The sequence below is a fragment of the Mirounga leonina genome, unplaced genomic scaffold, assembly GCF_011800145.1.
Source record: "Mirounga leonina isolate KUSES-001 unplaced genomic scaffold, KU_Mleo_1.0 Mir_176, whole genome shotgun sequence".
NCBI classification, from domain to species: Eukaryota; Metazoa; Chordata; class Mammalia; order Carnivora; family Phocidae; genus Mirounga; species Mirounga leonina.
Window position 1 is genome coordinate 30,130,987 of NW_023270454.1, and position 20,569 is coordinate 30,151,555.

At 36.9% G+C, this 20,569-nt stretch overlaps 1 protein-coding gene across 1 annotated transcript in view; it reads left to right on the forward strand.

The window, feature by feature from the left end:
* Positions 1-1,529: 1,529 nt before the first annotated feature.
* Positions 1,530-20,569, forward strand: part of ASIC5 (acid sensing ion channel subunit family member 5) — a 31,320-nt gene continuing 12,280 nt past the window's right edge. Inside the window, exons 1-6 of the mRNA XM_035023203.1 lie at positions 1,530-1,569; positions 4,515-4,821; positions 14,335-14,572; positions 16,202-16,327; positions 18,928-19,077; positions 20,237-20,384. Coding sequence (XP_034879094.1) covers positions 1,530-1,569; positions 4,515-4,821; positions 14,335-14,572; positions 16,202-16,327; positions 18,928-19,077; positions 20,237-20,384 — 1,009 coding nt within the window. The remainder of the gene's footprint in view (positions 1,570-4,514; positions 4,822-14,334; positions 14,573-16,201; positions 16,328-18,927; positions 19,078-20,236; positions 20,385-20,569) is intronic.

The window sequence follows — 20,569 nt, forward strand, 5'->3', positions numbered from 1 at the left end:
CTTGATTTTTCTTCCCTCACCCCCGCCCCCCTCATAGGAACCCCTCTCCCCTCCCTCTTTATTATTGTTCTCCACCTGGACTGTTTTTTCTGGACTAGGCCCCCTTCCTACCAGTCTGTTCCCTCCTTGAATCAGCTAATGACTCTACCCTTGGAAGTTCAAACAGTGGATAACTGATAATTAGGCCTACTTAGCACTCTAATCTGTTACCTGGTTCATCCCAGGGCTCCCCAACTGCTCTGGAAAGAGAGTAGGATGAAGAAATGAGGCACAACAGGAAGGGAAGGAAAGGTGAATAAGTAAGTCAGCTGTTATTCCTCTCAGGTATAACCAAATTTTAAAATACTCTAGCTGAGGTTGTAATGTAACCCCAGAGAGGACCTCTTTCATAGAGAAATCCATACATCATGAGATTGACCCTCTTCCTGAAATCTTTAATTTGTTGGGGAAGTCATCCCAGGACTTTCATTTACATCCCTTGAAATTTCTTAGCTTGCTTCCATATAACACTAGTTTTAACTTATAGTACTGAGTTTCCAAGGAAATATATGTAAAATATATCTAGCCATGGGGCGCCTGGGTGGCTCAGTCGTTAAGGGTCTGCCTTGGGCTCAGGTCCTGATCCCAGGGCCCTGGGATCAAGCCCCGCATCGGGCTCCCTGCTCGGCGGGAGGCTTACTTCTCCCTCTCCCGCTCCCCCTGCTTGTGTTGCCTTTCTCGCTGTGTCTCTCTCTGTCAAATAAATAAATAAAAAATCTTAATATATATATATATAGCCATGTTAATGGTTAGTGTTACCAAACACTAGGCTCCAAGCAGAGACACATGCAGTTCCTCAGTTGTGTCAACAGGTGGTGCCATTTATACACAATCATGCATATTTTCCAGGTTATTATTTAATATAAGTTCTAATAACTTCTCAAAAATGTTAATATGAACAAATAATTGGCCTTTGTGTTTTACTGAATTTGTATGCTTCTGGCAATCATTACTTCTGGAGGAGAAGTTTTCTAATGTTTTATTTTGTCATTGTCATTGATTACTATTTTTGTTTAAAACAGTTTCATTTGTATAATAAGAAAGTAACTTCAACCGGAAAAAGACATTTTTACCCCCCAAATTTCATTTCAACTGTGTTTTGATTCAAAGCAGGATAAAAAGAGAGGTAGAAATAAAAGAGGCGGCTCTCGTCCAGGTGCATCACTAGGCTGCTCAGGGGTGATTCTAAAGCCACAGATTTCTGTCGGGATTCTCTCTTTAATTCTGAGAAAACGATTTCCTAATTATATTTTTTGGTTTCACTCTAAGATAGCTTCTCATCAGTCCATAAATACCCATAGCTAGTTCTGCCAGCATTTTTGGTTTGCAGATTATGTGTTGTATGAGGCAAAACATAGCAACACAAACATTTAAATTGCCCCCATGTTTTACAACCTCAACTGCTGTATTTTATATAAAGGCCACAAAATGAATATGGTTACTGATGAAAATTGGATATACACCAAGGACTCTGCATGCTGAACTTGAGAATGGAGCAGACTGAGAAACCAAAAGCATCTGCTGAGAAAGGTGGGTAAGGAGTCAACTCCTCAGAGCGGTTACCATGTTCATTCCTACAGGTTAGACATTAGCCAAGGGAAAGGGGGATTATTTTTTTCATTTGGGAAGTCTGATTTCCAATATTTCATGGATATGAGTAATAGTGTTTGTTACATAGGAAAGAAGCAATTTGTATGAGGGAGTTGAACGAAAATAGTTGTAAAATATTACTATATGCTAGAATCTATTTTTGGTTTTGTTTGTTTTTCTTTTTCATGTGCTTTTGTGTTTTTTTTGTTTTTGTTTTTGTTTTTTGGTTTCTATTTATCATGTGCCTACAAGTTTTACTTTTAAAAATACAGAAAAACATGTTTGATGTTCTTCAAAATGCCTCTATAAAGATCAGTGTTCAATGCAAGGGCCACTTGCCATAATTACGTAGTATTTACTTTGTTCAGGAAAGTAAGACTTTTCCTTTGCTTTGCAGGCACTCTGGTGTGCCATTTATTAAACCAATTTTAACCTTCCTCATGGTAATATTTCACCTTGTTTCTTCACTATTCGTGTACAATAGTAATTATTTACAAAATTCTTTTAAAACCTTAGCAAATGATTAAGAATATTCCAGTAAAACCAAAGCAATTGTCAAGGAGCAGATCTATATTAAACAAGCTGATTTTCAACAAATAAGCCTGAAACATATTTTTCAGGGTAATGCTTGCAAACAGCAATACTTTGGTTGGCCAGTTACTGATTACTAGATTACTCTTCCCTTTTGAACAGCTTTGAGCTCCATACTAGGAAGGGGGCCAGATGCCCAGAGACTGAGTTGTCCTTCTGTAAGAGTCATTTCTTCGTGTTTGTAACTAATGGCTACATAATACACAAAAGAACACTGTTAAATTTATTTTGCTAGGGAATAAAAATAATAGCTTTTCTTATATTTCTGATTCTGCCCTGGGACTGTGCCCGTTACTTTATATATACATTACCTAATTCAATATGAAAAACAACAGTATGTGGGACTATTACAAAATTTTTGTCTAAACTCAAGCTAATCAGATGAATACAAAATTTCCTGCTTAGTGTATAGTCTGTAAAATAATTTTAATATAATTTGTACTTCTGTCCTAACACTGCAGATGAAATGGAGTCCCTTAGAAATTGCTTATAGGTACCTTTTATATATCATGACATAAACTCAGCTCATTGACTGGGACCTATGAAGTATTAAATCATGATTTAATGATAAGCCACATTGAAACCTTTTAGAAATAAATTAATGCTGATCAGATGACAGAAATCATACTTCTTGAAGCAAAAAATATAAACATCAATTCACTTAATTATGAGCATTTGTGAGGCCATTAAGAACTCATTTCTTGGGCGCCTGGGTGGCTCAGATGGTTGAGCGTCTGCCTTCGGCTCAGGTCATGATCCCAGAGTCCTGGGATCGAGTCCCGCATCGGGCTCTCTGCTCCTTGGGAGCCTGCTTCTCCCTCTGCCTCTCTCTCTCTCTCTCTCTCTGTCTCTCATGAATAAATAAATAAAAATCTTTAAAAAAAAAAAAAAGAACTCATTTCTTAAATAAGAATTGTAGACAATGTTTAAAACTCCCTGAATATTTTACCACTTGCCACGTCACTACTAAATTAGCAGAATAACAAAAATAGCCAAGACAAATTGAGTACTTACCATGGTTCAGATGATACGCCAAGCCATCCCCAGGTATTATCTTATTTAATATTCACAACAAACTCATGAGGCAAAGAGTGTTCGCCTCTCAGATGGAAGAGGAACCAGGTATTTTTTTTTTTTAAGATTTTATTTATTTATTTGAGAGAGAGAGAGAGAGAACACAAGGGGGAGAGGGTCAGAGGGAGAAGCAGACTCCCTGCTGAGCGGGGAGCCCGATGTGGGACTTGATCCCGGGACTCCAGGATCATGACCTGAACTGAAGGCAGTCGCCTAACCAACTGAGCCACCCAGGCACCCAAAGAGGAACCAAGTATTAGAAAGATGAAGGAACTTGGCACAGTGTCTGAACAGTAGCACAGGTTATAAGAGGCAAGGCCTAGACCAGGAACCTGATATTTCTGTTTCAAAGACCATCTCATCCTCTGAGCAGTTCATAGCCTTCCTTCAGCGAAGAAATTCTCCATATCTTCTACAGAAAAATAAAAACAAATTAAAACAACAGAAAACTCGGAATATGTTCTATACTGCCAGAAAAAAATTTAGGGCCACCTTTACCAGTCCTTATCAGTCAATATAAATAAACATGAGGTGACTGATTACTGACACTATTGAAAGAATTAATTCACTTTCTCAAGAGGCTGAAGATACACTGCTTAACTGATAATGCAACTTTAGATATTCCAGACTAAATACAGAAGTTCAGCCACATAATACACTACTGTAGATCAGATTGCTTTTTAGCCCCACTTACTACCCTCAGAAGAATCAGCCTGGTTTTGCTCATGACATCTAAGGGACTTTGTGATTCTTCCACAAGAAACTGTATTTTATTTATTTATTTATTTTTAAGATTTTATTTATTTATTTGAAAGAGAGCATGCAGTGGCAGGGGGAGGGGCAGAGAGAAAGGGAGAAGCAGACTCCCTGCTGAGCAGGGAGCCCAACCAGATCCCAGGACCCTGGGATTTTGACCTGAGCTGAAGGCAGCCACTTAACCGACTGAGCCACCCAGGCACCCCAAGAAATTGTATTCAAAAATGAGAGCTAATTTTTTGAAAATTATGAGTTGCAAACTGCCCATTTGATCAGACCCATGCCATCAACATGTCTCCATCTTGATACCTAAAGAAACCATGGAACCCAAGATGAATTTGGAATATTTATGTATTATACATACAAAGGGTAACCTGTTTGAACTTCTTTATGTTTCTCGCAGACAGCTTTGAGGATTTCTGACTCACTACTTTTGTTTGTTTCATTATTTCGTTAAACGTAAGGACTCTTGGAAAAGATAAAGCTATGGCTTTCCAAGAAACCGCTGCCATCTCCCACTGATCGAAAGAAGTTTGACCATGACTTTGCCATCTCCACTTCCTTTCACGGGGTGCACAATATCGTTCGCAACCAGAGCAAAATTCGAAAGCTGATCTGGTTGGTGGTGGTCTTGGGCTCAGTCTTACTCGTCGTATGGCAGATCTACAGTCGCTTGGTCAACTACTTCACGTGGCCCACCACGACGTCTATAGAGGTTCAGTATGTGGAAAAGATCGACTTCCCAGCTGTGACATTTTGTAATTTAAACAGGTAAAAATTCCTCTTTTAGTATAATAAGTCTCTATAACTTTGTTAGTATAACCTTTCTTGTATCACTGAAATATAGAGTTTTATTATGTGATATTTAATGTATCTAAACCCATCAAGTTCTTAAATTATACTTAAAAACCCAAATTTAGGAGGGCAAAGAAGCGTGTTTGATTTCTTCTTTCTTTTCTTCCTTCTCTCTTTCCACAATTATTTACTAGGCAGCACACCAAATCCTGTGGTTAGATCAACGTAAAAGTCTGGATCCTTGTGATTAAAGAGTTTGTTAATCGGCAAAAAAGAGAGAAACATGAACAATCACAATGCAATATGCATGGTCATTGTGCAGTACCATAAAGTATGCTCTAGGGCTCTGAAAGCACAGGGGACAGGTGATGGGCTATGTTTGGGGTATCACAGAAGTCGAGTATCAAGGATGCCCTAGACATCTGCTAAACAGCGGTTTCTAGGTGGGGATGAGGAAGAACCTGAAGAGGGAACCACTGAGCAAAAGTAGTTTGGAGACAGGAAATGTTCGGATGCATTCACGATGAGACCTTTAATGTAACAGAGAGGGGCCAGCTTCATGGACGTCTGACCTGTGCAGTCACACAGGGCCCCGAGCTCGAAGAGCCTCACACTTGGTTTAATGTTCCGCTGCTCTTGAGTCCTTAACTACAACTCCCTCCAGAAAACAGCAATTCAACAATTACCCTAAGTCTCCTGTAGGAGGGTAGCTGTCCCCCAAGAGGCCTTCCAGAGAAAGCCCTGTATTTGCCTATGGATGAGCCTGAAAGATCACGTGTAGGATTTATCTGGGAGGTGGGGGGGGGGGTTGATTTCCTTAAGAACCACCACCGATCCACTACCTGTTCATGGACAAGCCACTTAATCTTCTGAGCTTCGTTTGCTTTTACATTAGATGAGATAAGAAATATACCATTTTGTCTCATTCCTGGGATCTTCCTTGGACAGGTGTTCCATATGTATTAGATATTATAGCATGTTTGTGTGACTACTAGATATGTGTCAAGGTGTGTGTCAAGAGTAAAAGCAAATCAACCCACCCCTCAAAGGTTTTTAAAACTATTGTCTATGTTAAATGGTCTGTGTTCTAATACAAGCAAAGGTTGGTTGAAGATATCTGTTATTAAAATAAAATGTATATGCTATTTTGAGAATGGCAGTATAAGGAATTTCACAGACCTTCTCTTCAGAGAAACAACCGTAACTGGTAATATATATTTTTAAAAAAAGCAATCATTGAGGGGTAAATCATCAAAATATAAAGAACTCCTACACCTCAATAGCAAACAAATAAAAAACCCCTAAAACGTAATGACCCAATTTAAAAACGTACTAAGGATTTGAATAGACATTTCTTAGAAGAAGACATATAAATGGCCAACAGGTATATATTAAAAAAAAAAAAAAAAAAACCCTCAACGTCTCTAAACATCAGAGAAATGCAAATAAACAACACAATTAGATATCACTTCACACCTGTCAGGATAGCTATTATATAAAAAAACAACAACAACAAAACAAAAACAAAGACAGCAAGTGTTGGTGAGAATGTGAAGAAATTGTAATCTTTGTACACTGTTGGTGGGAATGCACAAGGGAGCATCCACTATGGAAAACAGCGCAGAGGCTTCTCAAAAAATTAAAAATAGATTTACCATATAATCCAGCAATTTCACTTCAAGTATATATCCACAAGAATTTAAAACAAGATCTCAAAGAGATACTAACACTCCCATATTGATTGCAACAGTATTCATAATACCTAAAATGTGGAAATAATCTGAATGCCCATTGATAGATAAATGGATAAACAAAACGTGTTATGTGCATACACTGATATATTATTCAGCCTTATAAAAGAAGGAAGTTCTGCAATATGAGACAGCATGGATAAATCTTGAGGACACTATGCTAAATGAAATCACAAAAAGGTAATACTACATGACTCCACTTACGTAATGTATCTGAAATAATTAAATTCATAGAATCAAAGAGTAGAATGGTGGTTGCCAAGGACTGAGGGAAAGGGAATGGAAATGGGCAGTTAGTAATCAATAAGCATAAAGTTTCAGTTATACAAGACAAAGAAGCTTTAGAGACCTGCTGGGCGGCATTGTACCTATAATCAACAATACTGAATGGTACACTTAGATTTGTTAAGAGAGTAGATCTCTCTGTTCAGTGTTCCTATCACATAAAATAAAGTTTTTTAAAAGAATTAGTAGTGGGGCGCCTGGGTGGCTCAGTTGTTAAGCGTCTGCCTTCAGCTCAGGTCATGATCCCAGGGTCCTGGGATCGAGCCCCGCATCGGGCTCCCTGCTCAGCGGGAAGCCTGCTTCTCCCTCTCCCACTCCCCCTGCTTGTGTTCCCTCTCTCACTGTGTCTCTCTCTTAAAATAAATAAATAAAATCTTTAAAAAATAAAAAAATAAAAATAAATAAAAGAATTAGTAGAAAAAAGAGAAAATCATTGTATCTACTACAATATTTAGAATATAATAAAATGTACCTAAATACATTTTTTTAAAGGAACCATTAAAGTCTCTGGAAATTGTCCTCGGGGAATATAGCAAATGAAGAAACACTTATTTAAAAAAAAAAATCCACTAAATCTCAGTAAGAACAGCGAAAGTCTATAGAACTTGTGCCACAAACCTCTCCCTTCTCTCTTGACATGACGTGAAGCTAAGGTCTAGGTGGGTCTGACCAAAAAGACAGGGCTCTGTCTCTTCCCACTTTCCAGTCAAGGGCTACACTGTGCGCCAGGAAATGCAGGCTGCCAGCACTACTCATTCAGTTCAACTTCATATTGCAAAGGCTAAATTCTAGATGTGTACAGGTAAGAGACCGGGAGTTCCATTACTCGTGACTCCCACTTACAGGGTAGAAGCTCTACCCTGGGCATGGTAGACCAGAACACTTAATTGCCTTCACCTCAGCCTGCTCAAGGGTGGAGGTTCCACACTGAGAGAGCCATGGTCAGAAGACTATAAACCACTGCCCTGTCCAGAATGCTGCTTATAAATATTTTACCCAGTGGGAGAGGCGGGCCATAAGAACAAAGAAGTCTGCCGTTCTCCCTAATGGAACTCTTCTTGTAACAGAGTGTGGTGAAATTCAACTTGGCTTGTAACAGAGTGTATGGTTCAAGCCTAAGGATGCCCTCAAAACAACAGAGATTTTGGTGGTAAACAATTCAGAGGAGGTTAGTAGGTTTATGAGAACAAACTAAACTATAGGCCAGCTAGTTTTTCGTAAGAATAGAGAGAAGAGATATACAAGAAGAGTTCTCCTGGGGTTAGAAGAACTCTCAAAGACTGGCCTCAAAATCTACTCCTTTAAAGGGGCCCACACTTAATTAGATTAGACTGCAGGTCAGTCTATGCCCTGGAGAAATTAAGATAATGAAAAGAGAAACCACAAAATGAGAGAAATATTTGCCAAAGACATATCTGATAAAGGACTGTTATCCAGAACACACAGAGACCTATTAAAACTTAAAAATAAGAAAAACTTGATTAAAAAACGAGTCCAAGACATTAACAAATACCTCACCAAAGAAAATGTACAGGTGACAATTGAGCACCTAAAAAGATGCTCCACATCAAATGTCATCAGGGAAATACAAATTAATATAACAATGAGATACCACTAGACACGTATCAGAATGGCCAAAATCTAAAAGAGACCTCACATCCAGGTGAAGAATGTGGAGCAACAGGGACTCCCATGCATTGTTCTCATTATTGAATTTAAAACAAAGTATGTTACTGGAGATAAAGAGAGTCAGTTTATAATGATAAAAGGGGTGATCTCTCAGGAAGATATAATTCAACATATACAGTTGCATACTTCAGTACCCCACTTTCAGTAATCAGTAGAACAACAGAGCAGAAGCTCAACAAGGAAACGAAAGACTGAGCAGACTTGAACATCCATATAAACCAGAAACAAACTAGACCTAAAAGAATCTGTGGGCCATTCCATGCCATAGCTGCAGAATACACACTCTTCTCAAGTGAACGTGAAACATTTATGGCAAGGCCATAAAATAAACTTCGATAAATTCAAAAGATCTGAAATCATTCTGAGTATGTCCATCAACAGCAATAGAGTGAAATCAGAAATCATTAATAGAAAGAAACTGAGGTGTGGATATTAAACACCCTAATAGCCAACAAGTCAAAGAAGAAATAAAATATTAGACAATACTCTGAGGTGAATGAAAAATGAGGATACAACATAACAAAACTTATGGGATGCCAGGGTGCTTGGATGGCTCAGTCAGTTGAGGATCTGACTCTTGATTTTGGCTTGGGTCCTGATCTCGGAGTCATGGGATAGAGTCCCAAGGCAGGCTTCAAGCTCAGGGCAGAGTCTGCTTGTCCCTCTCCCTCTACTCCTCCCCTTCCCCCCGCTTGCATGCGCTTTCTCTCTCTCTCTCTCTCTCTCTCAAATAAATAAAGAAAATCTTTTAAAAAAATTATGGGATGCCACTGAAGCCATGCTGACAGGGAAATTTATAGCTGCAAGCACCTGTTCTAGAAATAAAGAAAGATCTCAAAGAAAATATTTAATAATCTATGATATATGTATTTTCATAATTTTTAGTATAAAAATGTAATTCATTTTGCATAGCTCAAATCACAAATCAATGATTTAGGCTCTTGTGTTGGTGTATCTTAAAAAAAAACTGATAGTGTATTCTAGCTCAGTTAGATACCATAAATACCCAGACCAAAAAAATATATATATATTCAATATTTTAGAAACTATAGTTACAGAATAGGGAAATTCTTAATTATAAGGGAGTTATTCTTTCTTAGATGACAAAGAACTTAGGTGACAACTGTACTGTAGGGGTAGGAGATATTTTCATCTCCCAGAGTTTAGTTTTATAGGTAGATACTTTGAATCTCAGTATATGAGCATCTTACTCAATATAGTTCAGCAAATTACTGGCTGATGAGGGAAAGGACTCAAGCCATCTACTGTCTGGTTCTCAAAGCCAGTGGTCTTCAAACGTTTTAGTTCTTGGGCCATATAATGGAACTTTGAAAAACTATTTATTCTACATGCATATTTTAAATTGATATCTAAATTTTAAACTGTAGTTTTAAATAAGTTTATTTCTTATTTTAGGAGATCAAAAATATTATAAATTTTACGAGATAGAGTAGGATAAGGATCGACGGTCATAAGAATAAATATTTTATGTGATTCCATGAAGTTTTAGCGATTTTATTGCATAAAGCACATTGATATAAGTCACATAAATTGTTATCTACGGACTTTACTTGATTTTCTCAATAATCGAGAAGTCGCACAGAATAACCCAGCTACATTTAAAATAACAAATTGTACTACTCTGTACTACTATAGCTTTTCTCAATTCAGAAGATCCCAGCAAGTGCTCAAACCCCTCGTGTCTAACGCCAAGCTTCACCCTAATCAGAAATATGTGCATGACAAAGCAAGACAAAATGTAAGGAGCCTTGATTAATTCTTAGGGTCTTTTCTGAGGCAAGATACAATTTAATTGTGTAGGGTCTACTAGAAGCTCTGAGTTTGCCAAACACCAGTATGCATTAGTATATGCTAAGATTTATGATGAGTGACAGGTAAAAACTCTCATAAATGGGAAAAGTACCATTGTGAACACAGGCTCTTTTTAAACCTTAGGTGAAAGTTGAAGATCTGGAAATTTATTCCCTTAAAACTGACTGTGCATGCGTACCCTCAGGTCAATACATGTCCCAGTCTGAAGACCATTATTCTAAGCTGCATTGCCTCCAATTCACACGAGAGAAAGTAAAGCGTACGATTGCGATTTCCTTTTTTTTTTTTTTAAGATCTTATTTATTTATTTGACAGAGAAAGACACAGCGAGAGAGGGAACACAAGCAGGGGGAGTGGGGGAGGGAGAAGCAGGCTTCCCGCTGAGTAGGGAGCCCGATGTGGGGCCCGATCCCAGGACCCTGGGATCATGACCTGGCCGAAGGCAGACGCTTAATGACTGAGCCACCCAGGCACCGCCCATTGCTATTTTCTTAAAGTCACTAGTTAGGGACTGGAAAAAAGGTCTGCTGTTGGCTCCTAATATCTGTACTCTTTCTAAACTACCTTATCAGCAGGAATCGATACCTGAGATGAGGAAATTTTCTCAGATTTTTCTCAGATTATTAGGAAGGGTTTACTTTTTATCATGGGTCTCAGGGGCCTGTGCAAAGTATATGACGGCCTAGAGTAGATAATTTTTGTAACATTCCCCTCCTTTATATAACAAAATTATTTTCAGTTACAATTATGAAATTAAACATACAGCAAAATGGCCTCTATGTATTTGTTCTAAAAAAATTTAATTAAGTAAATATAATACAAAAACAGGAAAAAAGTAATACATTGATAATTTTTAACATTAATGTACTTTTGAAATAAAAAGAAAAGAACTTTATTTTGGATCTGTCAGTGTGATGAATAATTGTAGCATCGTAGCTTCCGTTTTTCAGCCTTTTGCAAATTTGTCAATTGTTTCATCAAAATTAACCTTCTTTATATATTCATGCTGAATTGCCAACACAGCTGGGTTTGTAGGTATAGTTTCATCCACAGTTGACTGAAAAATACTTATTAGTTTTAATCTTGAAAAGTTCTTTCCCACGAAGCAATGACTAAATAAAGAGGACTTAAACTCATCAGGATACATTTGGCAGAGGTTTATAAAAATCACACCTCACAATAAATTCCAGGAATTGCAATACTGCGTGTGGTTTTGTTCCTGTGGGATCTATTCTAGGTTCTCTCAGATGTTCCTGTGTTAAACCTGTTCACTAAACTATCTTCAGCATAAAATTAATCACAGATTTCCATTATATCATATTTGGTAAAGAAACAAAACAACAACAACAACAACAACAAAACCTCTGAAATTTGTTTTCTTCTGCTAAACACAGAAATAAAATAAATAAAGAATAAAAACAGAAATAATGACTGGATATAGTGAATACGGATGTTATTTGAGCTATTGTATTAGAATGAGTAACTCAAGTTCCGTTTATTTTCCCAGTAGTCACTGTGCTTCTTGGTTTATTCCAAATCTACTGTTTAAATATGAGGTAAGGGATTTTAAATCAAAGATAAAATCATGACTCTTATACAAAGATAAAATGAGCACATGTCAAAGATTTTATTTCTGTAGAGAACTGTAAGAGACTAAAATTGGCTCATAGGAGAATCCAAACAGCAGACATTCTTCCCTATTTTTCCTCTCCATAAAATGATCTGCAAAATATACATTTCTTGTTAATACATGCTAGGCTTCGATCTGTTTTGGTGGGATCTGATGAAGGGCTGAATCAGGCATCAACTTGGACAGCAGATGGAATGTGTGCCTTTGTGTCCCCAAATCTGGGGTGTGTAGAGACATTCCCACATGCATTCTGTAACTGGCTATCACTTACTAACTTGTTGCAACAAAGCAATGCATTTTTATTAGTGTCTTCTTTTGCCAACCTCTTACTAGTATATGTTAAATAAAAGAGTAAGCCAAACTCTAACTAAGCAAGATTTCTGAAAGAATAGACGTGGGCAGGTTTAGAAATTTAAATTAAAGTCGGAAAGACTCAGAGCAAGACACTTTGGTGTTAGGCTGAACAATATGTCTCAATTTTTTTACTTCCTTTGTTCCAAACATTGTTAACTTTATTCATTAAGTCTAGTTCATCAGCCTAAATCGCCCTCATGGTCTCAACTATTTTGATGTAATAAAAAAATCATTTCAAAAGAATATTTTAAAATGCCCTCCCTTTTACCCTCTTCATTTATTTTATTTATACCTCCTACACGTGTGAGAATTCTTTCTTTTCTCTGCATAGTCGTTTTGAAAAGAATCCAGTGAACATTACTATCAGCCTGGGTAGAACCCCCAAAGTTGCAGGGCTTTGGAGCAGATCCCTGGTATGGTGTCATCATTCAGAGAGATAGAAAGCTGAAGGAAGTTCAAGGTCCATTCCTCAATTAGGTCTACCACTGTGATCCACCCCCACCCCAAATCACTTACAAATGTAGACTGTTAACTCCCCAAAGATCACTAGAAACACATTTGACCAAGAAAAGCAAGGTTGTTGGATATACTCTCATTAGGCAGAATACCACCATCAGTTAATAGTGTCTCTAAGGAAAGGGGAAGTCAAAAGAGGATATGTATAGGATTCTAGAGCCTGGGCTGGTGGCTATAAGGCAGGCCTTCAAGGTTCAAAGCTGGTTAAGTAAGAGATTCTATTTAGACTTGACCATGAAAACAGTTTCTCATCTCTAAAAGGATGTATGATGCTGGTTTGGGTGTGTTTTTTATTTTCCATGTTTTGTTTTATATATGCTCTACCTTGACTGAAAAAGGGTTTAATGTGGCTTGTAGGAGAAAGCAAAAGATAATAGAAAGTGAAGGTAAAATATAAAATCTGGGTCAGAAAAGAAGTCCAGGAGTGAGGTCACATACACACAACCCAAGCACCACATGGCTCTGTGTACTTAGCAAGAGTGGATATACTCTTCATTCTATGCTTTCCAGCAGTAAATTTGAATGGAGAGTGTTTGTTCAGTTTCAAGACTTACATAATATCCAAAATATGAAAATACCAATCAAATTTTGAAAAGAATATATGGTACGCAAATAAACAACCATACATAAGGCAAGGCAGAAATTGCTCAGCAGAAGGGAATTAACAGCGTACTTATTGTAGTTAGGGCAAATAGGTTCCTTCTGCTTTAATTGCCAGGAAAATATTTGGACAATAAAGGGGGCATTAATTTCATGAATAGTTGAGACTCTCACTATATTCCAGGCACACTTCTAAATGTTTTAGGAAAAATAACCTAATCATCAAAATAACATTTGAGGTAGGTTTTTAACATACCCTGATTTTACAAGTGAGGAAACCGGAGTCTCAATGAACTGATGTCATACCATTAAGCGGCTCCAGTCCTGGTTGTTGCCCCAAACTAACAAGCTGAGTCAGGAGATGTACCACAAAGTGCGTCTGAGACTGAAGTTCCCACTCTACCATTGTAACCAGATATATACAAGGAAGATGTTGGAAAATAGTTCCAACATAACCACATGGGCACAGTACAAAGCCACAATGACAGAGCTGGGATTTGAACCTGGGAAATCTGGCCCCTGAGTCTATATTCTTAGTAACTTCACATTCCCACCTCTCTCTTCATGTTAGATCTTGAAGATCCATTAGGATGTATCCAGATCAAGGTCTGGAAAGTATTCTAGGTAAATGAAACAACACGTTCAAATACAAGGCAAATTGCAGGATGTGGCAAAGACCTCTTAGGAATTCAGTTTTGCTTGAATGTATTATGAATGAAGGAGAATGTAGCAGATAAGCTGGAGAAGCTAATAGGGTCAAGATGTTTGATGTCTGTCCTCTAGGTCATAAGTGTTTGCTATTCTAAATATTGCCTTTATTCTTACTAATAGGTTCCAAACAGAAGCTGCAGCCAAATTTAGCGTTATTTTTTTCTTATGGAATATGGTATACAAAGTCCTCCGTTTTCAGGAAATCAGGTCCAATTACACTGGCTTTAAAGAAGCTATTGATTTTCTTGCAAGTCATCAAGACTTCAGCATTACAGAGTTTGTAAAAGAAAATGGTTTTTATCTCAACAATAGCACTCTGTTGGAATGTGACTTTTTTGGAAAGCCCTGTGGTCCACAGGTAACAATTTGATATTTCTTCAAATATCATCAACATAATAAACGACTGCACTGTACTGTTTCACACTCAGATCAAGTTTACTTTCATGGGGAATCAATCTAAATTTGCTCAAAGAGTATATTTCATTAGCTCAGCCTATGACATCAGGGGGTGTGGAATACACATGAGACATATTTCTTTTTCCAGGTAGTTAGATAAGAGAAGATAGAGAAGAGAAATCTTTGATTACTTTTATTGCAGGATAATCTCCAAAAAAAAAAAAATTAACCCAAGGGAATATTTTAATATTTCCCATTCTTCAATAACATATTCCAAGATAGCATTTTTATTATCATTAAGGAGCCAACATTCAAAAAAAAATTTTTTTTTCGCTTGGAGGCTGTAGAAAATGAGCAGCCACCAGCATTTGACTGTGAAAATTATATATATTTCTCTAATCACTCATAACATCCTGTTTTTATCCTTTATATAATTAATTTACATTTCAGATAAAATGTTGGGTATCCCTGGAAACTATTAGCAAAGGTATATGTAGGCACTTTGACACCCTAGTTCTAGTTTCAGTAATTCTGTAGCAAGTGTTGTTAGGTGATTCTGAGTAAACTTCACAAATTCATGATTCTGGGACACAATTCCTTATCCTTCTGGTAGCCTTCCTTAGCACACAGAAAACAGACAAAAAAAGGCCTGACAGACATCTGACTGACATGAAGCCCACTTCTAAACTCTTAATTTAGAGAAGTTCTTCTGTGTTGCTTGTTATTTACTAACCAACATGTTTAAACTTGTCACCAAGAAATTTTGTATTAGACAGGAATTTTTCAGTTGCAACTCACAGAAACCCACCTCTGGAAGCTAAAGAGTAGAAAGAATGCATTGGTTTAATTAACAGGGAACTCTTAAGAGTAGGACTGGCTTCAGAAAAGGCTCAACCAAAACACTTTGACAACATCATTAACATTCTCTCTCTCTTTCTTTCTCATGACTCACGTTGGTTTTTTCCTGTGTGAATTTTCCTCACAGAGCCATGAGGACTGCTGACAACCCTCGCCTCTCATTATAATAGGTTAACCCTTCAGTATCCTCTTAATAATTCCATGCAAGACTGATCAGCTTTACTTAGGACACATGTCAATTCTTAAACCAATCACTGAAGTGAGGGAGTGGGGTATTCAGATTGGTCCAGTTTTTATCATATGGGTGCCTCTGTGGTATTGGCATTTGGAGGAAGAGGATCCCCCAAGAAGCAAAGCAATGTGATTGGCTGCCCCAACATGGTGGGGGGGTGGAATGTTCCTCAAAGAGAGGATGTGAGAGCCTTCTCCATAGGTAAGAATACATGTTTCCATGAATCCTTACTAAATATCCAACAAATAACTTTTTAAAACATGCTTATTTACATAAAAAATCTCAATGAGATAATCACATACAGATTGACAAGTGCATATTAAAAAAAATAAAAACTATTAATGGACACAAACCAGAATCACCATATTACCTATTCTTTCTGATATTTCTGCTTTCTCATTTAGACATCTGATTTTTTTTTAAAGTTAGAGCAACTTAAACTTCAAAAGTGGCCAAAATACCTAACTAATTACATTTCATTTGGATTATTTTCATATTGAGGACTTTGCACATGTCTTCACTGAATATGGAAATTGTTTTACTTTTAATCATGGAGAAAATATTCAAGCAAAGGAAAAAGTCAGTGTCTCTGGAAGAGGCTTAAGCTTGCTCTTCAATGTCAATCAGGTACTGAATTTTCTTAAACCTCACCAGGGGTCAAGACAAACAGGAATGTGTAGGGGTTTCAAAAGATTTGATCAAAATATTTTGCCCTGTCATACTGTTCCCACCGTTGGTACTACTTCAGTTTTTGTTAGCCTAGTCTGGAGTCCCACGGATGCAAATATTGACTCAGAGATTAAAAAATCAAAATTTAGAGGCATAACATGGACATTTTTAACTATACTACTGACTGTCATTTTTGTGACTCCAGAAATGTTCATGCCACAAAATAAGGAAGACAGAAGTTTCTAAGTCACAATGTATATAGTTAATTTAAAATGACTTCATGTATTTTAAGAATATTTTTAGAAAGACTTTTATGTAAAAAAGGCAATATGTTTTAGAAAGAAGTCTTTATGCACATTTGACAAACCATGGAATCTATAGTCTGAAGGATGACTAAAAAAATACTTGTTATATAAAGAATGTTGTATAAATTGACTTTGCCTAAGCCTAGCTTCTACAAACTTGTAATTGGTCCAAGAAGTTTAAGTGTTTAGGCCTGAGAGGCAGATGTCCAGACACCTAAGCAATGCAGTAGTTGTCAGCTTCAAGGGTACTTGGTAGAGCTCCCCCCACCAAGGGATACAGCTGTTCCTAGTATTACACATGTAGAGATATTCTGCTTCATTACTGTGCTTTTGTAAATGAAGATTCTGAAATGCTGATAAATTAAGCATCCAAAATCATATGATTAATGTGAAGTTGAGAAATAAACTTAGTTTCCCCAAATCCCATTGAACTATCCTATCTCCCAATCCAAGTGAATGGGGCCATTGGCTACTTTCAAACAATTTTTCTTTAAGGTATGTTTCATAACTTCCTCTTGCATCCCACTCAAGACACTTTTTGTTCCAACAAAGTACTGCACAGTACAATGCATGTATATATATTTGATTTTATATATAAATGTATATATATATATTTATTGTACATATATTTGATTTATATTTCTAGGTCATTTAAATACTAGCCATATAGTCTGTTCAAATATTATATTATGAATTTTACAAACTAGAATTTCCCAAATATTTTTAGAATGCAATTAAAATCTGCAAATGCAAAGTAATATTCCATAAGTAAATGGCTCCTAAGTACTTGTCCAGACTAGCTAGTTGAGTGTTTCTTAGAGAGTCATAACAGACCCAGGAGAAATAGGGTCCTGAGTTACAAATAGAATATTAAGCATGTTTACTAAATGTAATTACATATGCAGTTGACCCATTCACAGGAAAAATCATCATATTCCCAAGCCCTATCTTTCTCCTTATAATCTAAAATTACAACTACAGACAGTCCCTGACTTAACAATGTCTCCACTTACAATTTTTCAACTTTACAATGCTGCAAAAGTGATACATATGCAGTCAAGTCATACTTCAAATTTTGAATTTGGATCTTTTCTCAGGCTAGTGATATGTGGTATGACACGCTCTTGTGATTTTGGGCGGAGGCTGCTCCCGGGTAGCCACGCAATCACCAGCATAAATAACGGATACACTTGCAACCATACTGTACCCATAAACCATTCTGGTTCTCACTTTCGGTTCCATATGCAATAAATTACATGAAATATTCAACATTCTGTTAGAAAATAGGCTTTGTGTTAGATGATTTTGCCCTACTGTGGGCCAAAGTGAGTGCTCTAAGCATGTTTAAGATAGGTTAGGCTAAGCTATAATGTTCTGTAAGTTAAGTGTATTAAATTCATTTTTGATTTATGATATTTTCACCTTACAGTGGGTTTATCAGAATGTAACCTCATTGTAAGTCAAGGAAAATCTTTAGTAACAAAATCACCAGAAGTTTAGTGTTCATTTTTTTCATCTGGCATAGGATTTATAGAAGAGCATGGGTATTAAAAACATAGTGTAAATCTTCGATCTTAGGGGGAAATGAATTTCAATTTTATTTATTTATTTATTTATTTATTTATTTATTTATTTATTTATTTAAGATTTTATTTATTTACTTGAGAGAGAGTGAGCATGAGTAGGGGGAGGGATAGAGGGATAGAGGGAGAGGAGAAGCAGACTCCCTGTTGAGCAGGGACCCCAATGTGGGGCTCCATCCCAGGACCCTGAGATCATGACCTGAGCTGAAGACAGATGCTTAACCAACTGAGCCACCTAGGCACTCCTGAATTTCAATTTTAAATAAGGCCAGAGATTTTAATTGCAAGGAGAAGAAAGGAGCCAAATGATTTTCTAAAACAAGCGAAGCAAAGAGAATAGCCAAGAAAGAAGCAACTAAAAGGCCACAAGGTGAAGAGAGGGCCCTTAGGAAATCAGACGATTAGCAGTCATGATATGTACTATGGTACTCATCTAAGGCGAAAGTAATCTATAGAAACTGTTGACACCTTGACAGGTGATTCAACCACAAAAAGTACGTCTTAGGGGTTTACTTTTCAGTCTGTATATAAAAAGAAATTCGATAGTGATAGGGAATATTTGATTTTAAATAAGTCAAATGTTCTCACAAGATAATAAAACGAAATCTTGAACTTGTATAGAATTGATATCAATTTGTAATTGAGGAAAATTTTTGGTTGTTTGTTTCAGGAGGAATTCACTGATGACCCAGCCCTCGGTTTTGTTGATGCTGGAATCATCTTTGTTATCCATTCACCAAAGAAAGTGCCACAGATTGATGGTTTAGGCTTATCGTCACCTGTGGGAATGCACACCCGGGTATCAATCCGCCAAGTCAAGGTAAATAACATGTACAAGGTGTAGAATCTGAGTCAATCAGGTAGGGTAGTAAGTGGATATACACATTAATACATCCACTAAAAACCTCTTTCTGCCATGCCTTTAGAAGACCTCTGGAAATTCCATAGTTAGTTTCATTTCAGATTCTTTCCCATTACTAGGAGGTACATATGTAGTAAAATCAGTGAATTCACATATACAATATAAGTGGCAGCTGGGAAGCCTGGCAAATTCAGGGCAACTTTAAATTTCATTAGAAATGGAAAGGATCAGTAAACATGAAGAGACCCTCACGTTGCTGAACTGTGTGTTTTCTCAATGCGATGTTCTGGGAAGAAGAAAAATAAGTGGGAAGAGCAAGAATCTTGGAGTAGGGCATGTCTGGCAGATTTCCATTTGCCACTCACTTGCTCTGCAGTTTCCTTGATTACCTTCCTGAAATTCCAACTCCTCTCTCAGATAAAGATAATATCTCTTTTTCATAGTTATTATAGTAACTACGAAGTTTAAGTAAAATAACATAAAGAAAGCACTTACAAGGCGCCTAAGTGACTCAGTCAGTTAAGCGTCTGACTCTTGATTTTGGCTCAGGTCATGATCTCAGGGTCATGAGATCAAGCCCTATGTTGGGCTCTGTGCTCAGTGGGGAGTCTGCTTGAGGTTCTCTCTCCCCCTCTCCCTGCACCCCTTCCCCTGTGCTCTCTTTCTCTCAAATGGATAAATAAAATCTTAATTTTTTTTAAAAAAAAGCACTTACCATATTGCCTGGCACATAATAAGTGCTCAGTAAAGGATTTTTTGTGTGTAATTTGGTTGCTGTTTTGGGAGTGAACTTATGAACATGTTAATATGTTATTTCCATAAATGATACTATTTTTTCTTACATGAGTTAATTTTTAGAGCAGTCAGTCTGTCTGATTTTATTGATTCACTTTAGGTACAGAGCTTTTGGGATATATGTTAAAGGACCACTGTTATATTTACCTTCAGGGATTTTCAGGCTAATAGAGTAAGCATCATAGGCAAAGGTAGTCAATTAAAAAAAATCAAAGAGCTCTGAGAGAAAAATAAAAATATATATATATATTAGCTTCTCTTGTTGGAATGGAAATGTATGGATTGACTCAGGTCGTGAGCCAGGTGTTTATTTTCTCTTAAGACAGTTCATCAAGAATACCCTTGGGGAGAATGCAACCCTAACATCAAGCTAAAGAATTTTAGTACCTACAGCACTTCTGGTTGCTTGAAGGAATGTAAAGCTCAGCACATACAAGAACAATGTGGATGTTTACCTTTTCTGCTTCCTGGTAAATAAAGAATGATAAATTTCCTCTTATGTAATTATTTTTATTTAACTTGAATCATGGGAAATAACGTATCATAAAATTGTTCTCCATTCTTATGAAATCTATGCCAAGGGAAAGTCATCTACTTGACAAATAATGACCTTATCCGACAGATTTTAAATCATGGAATTAGATCAGAGATTTCG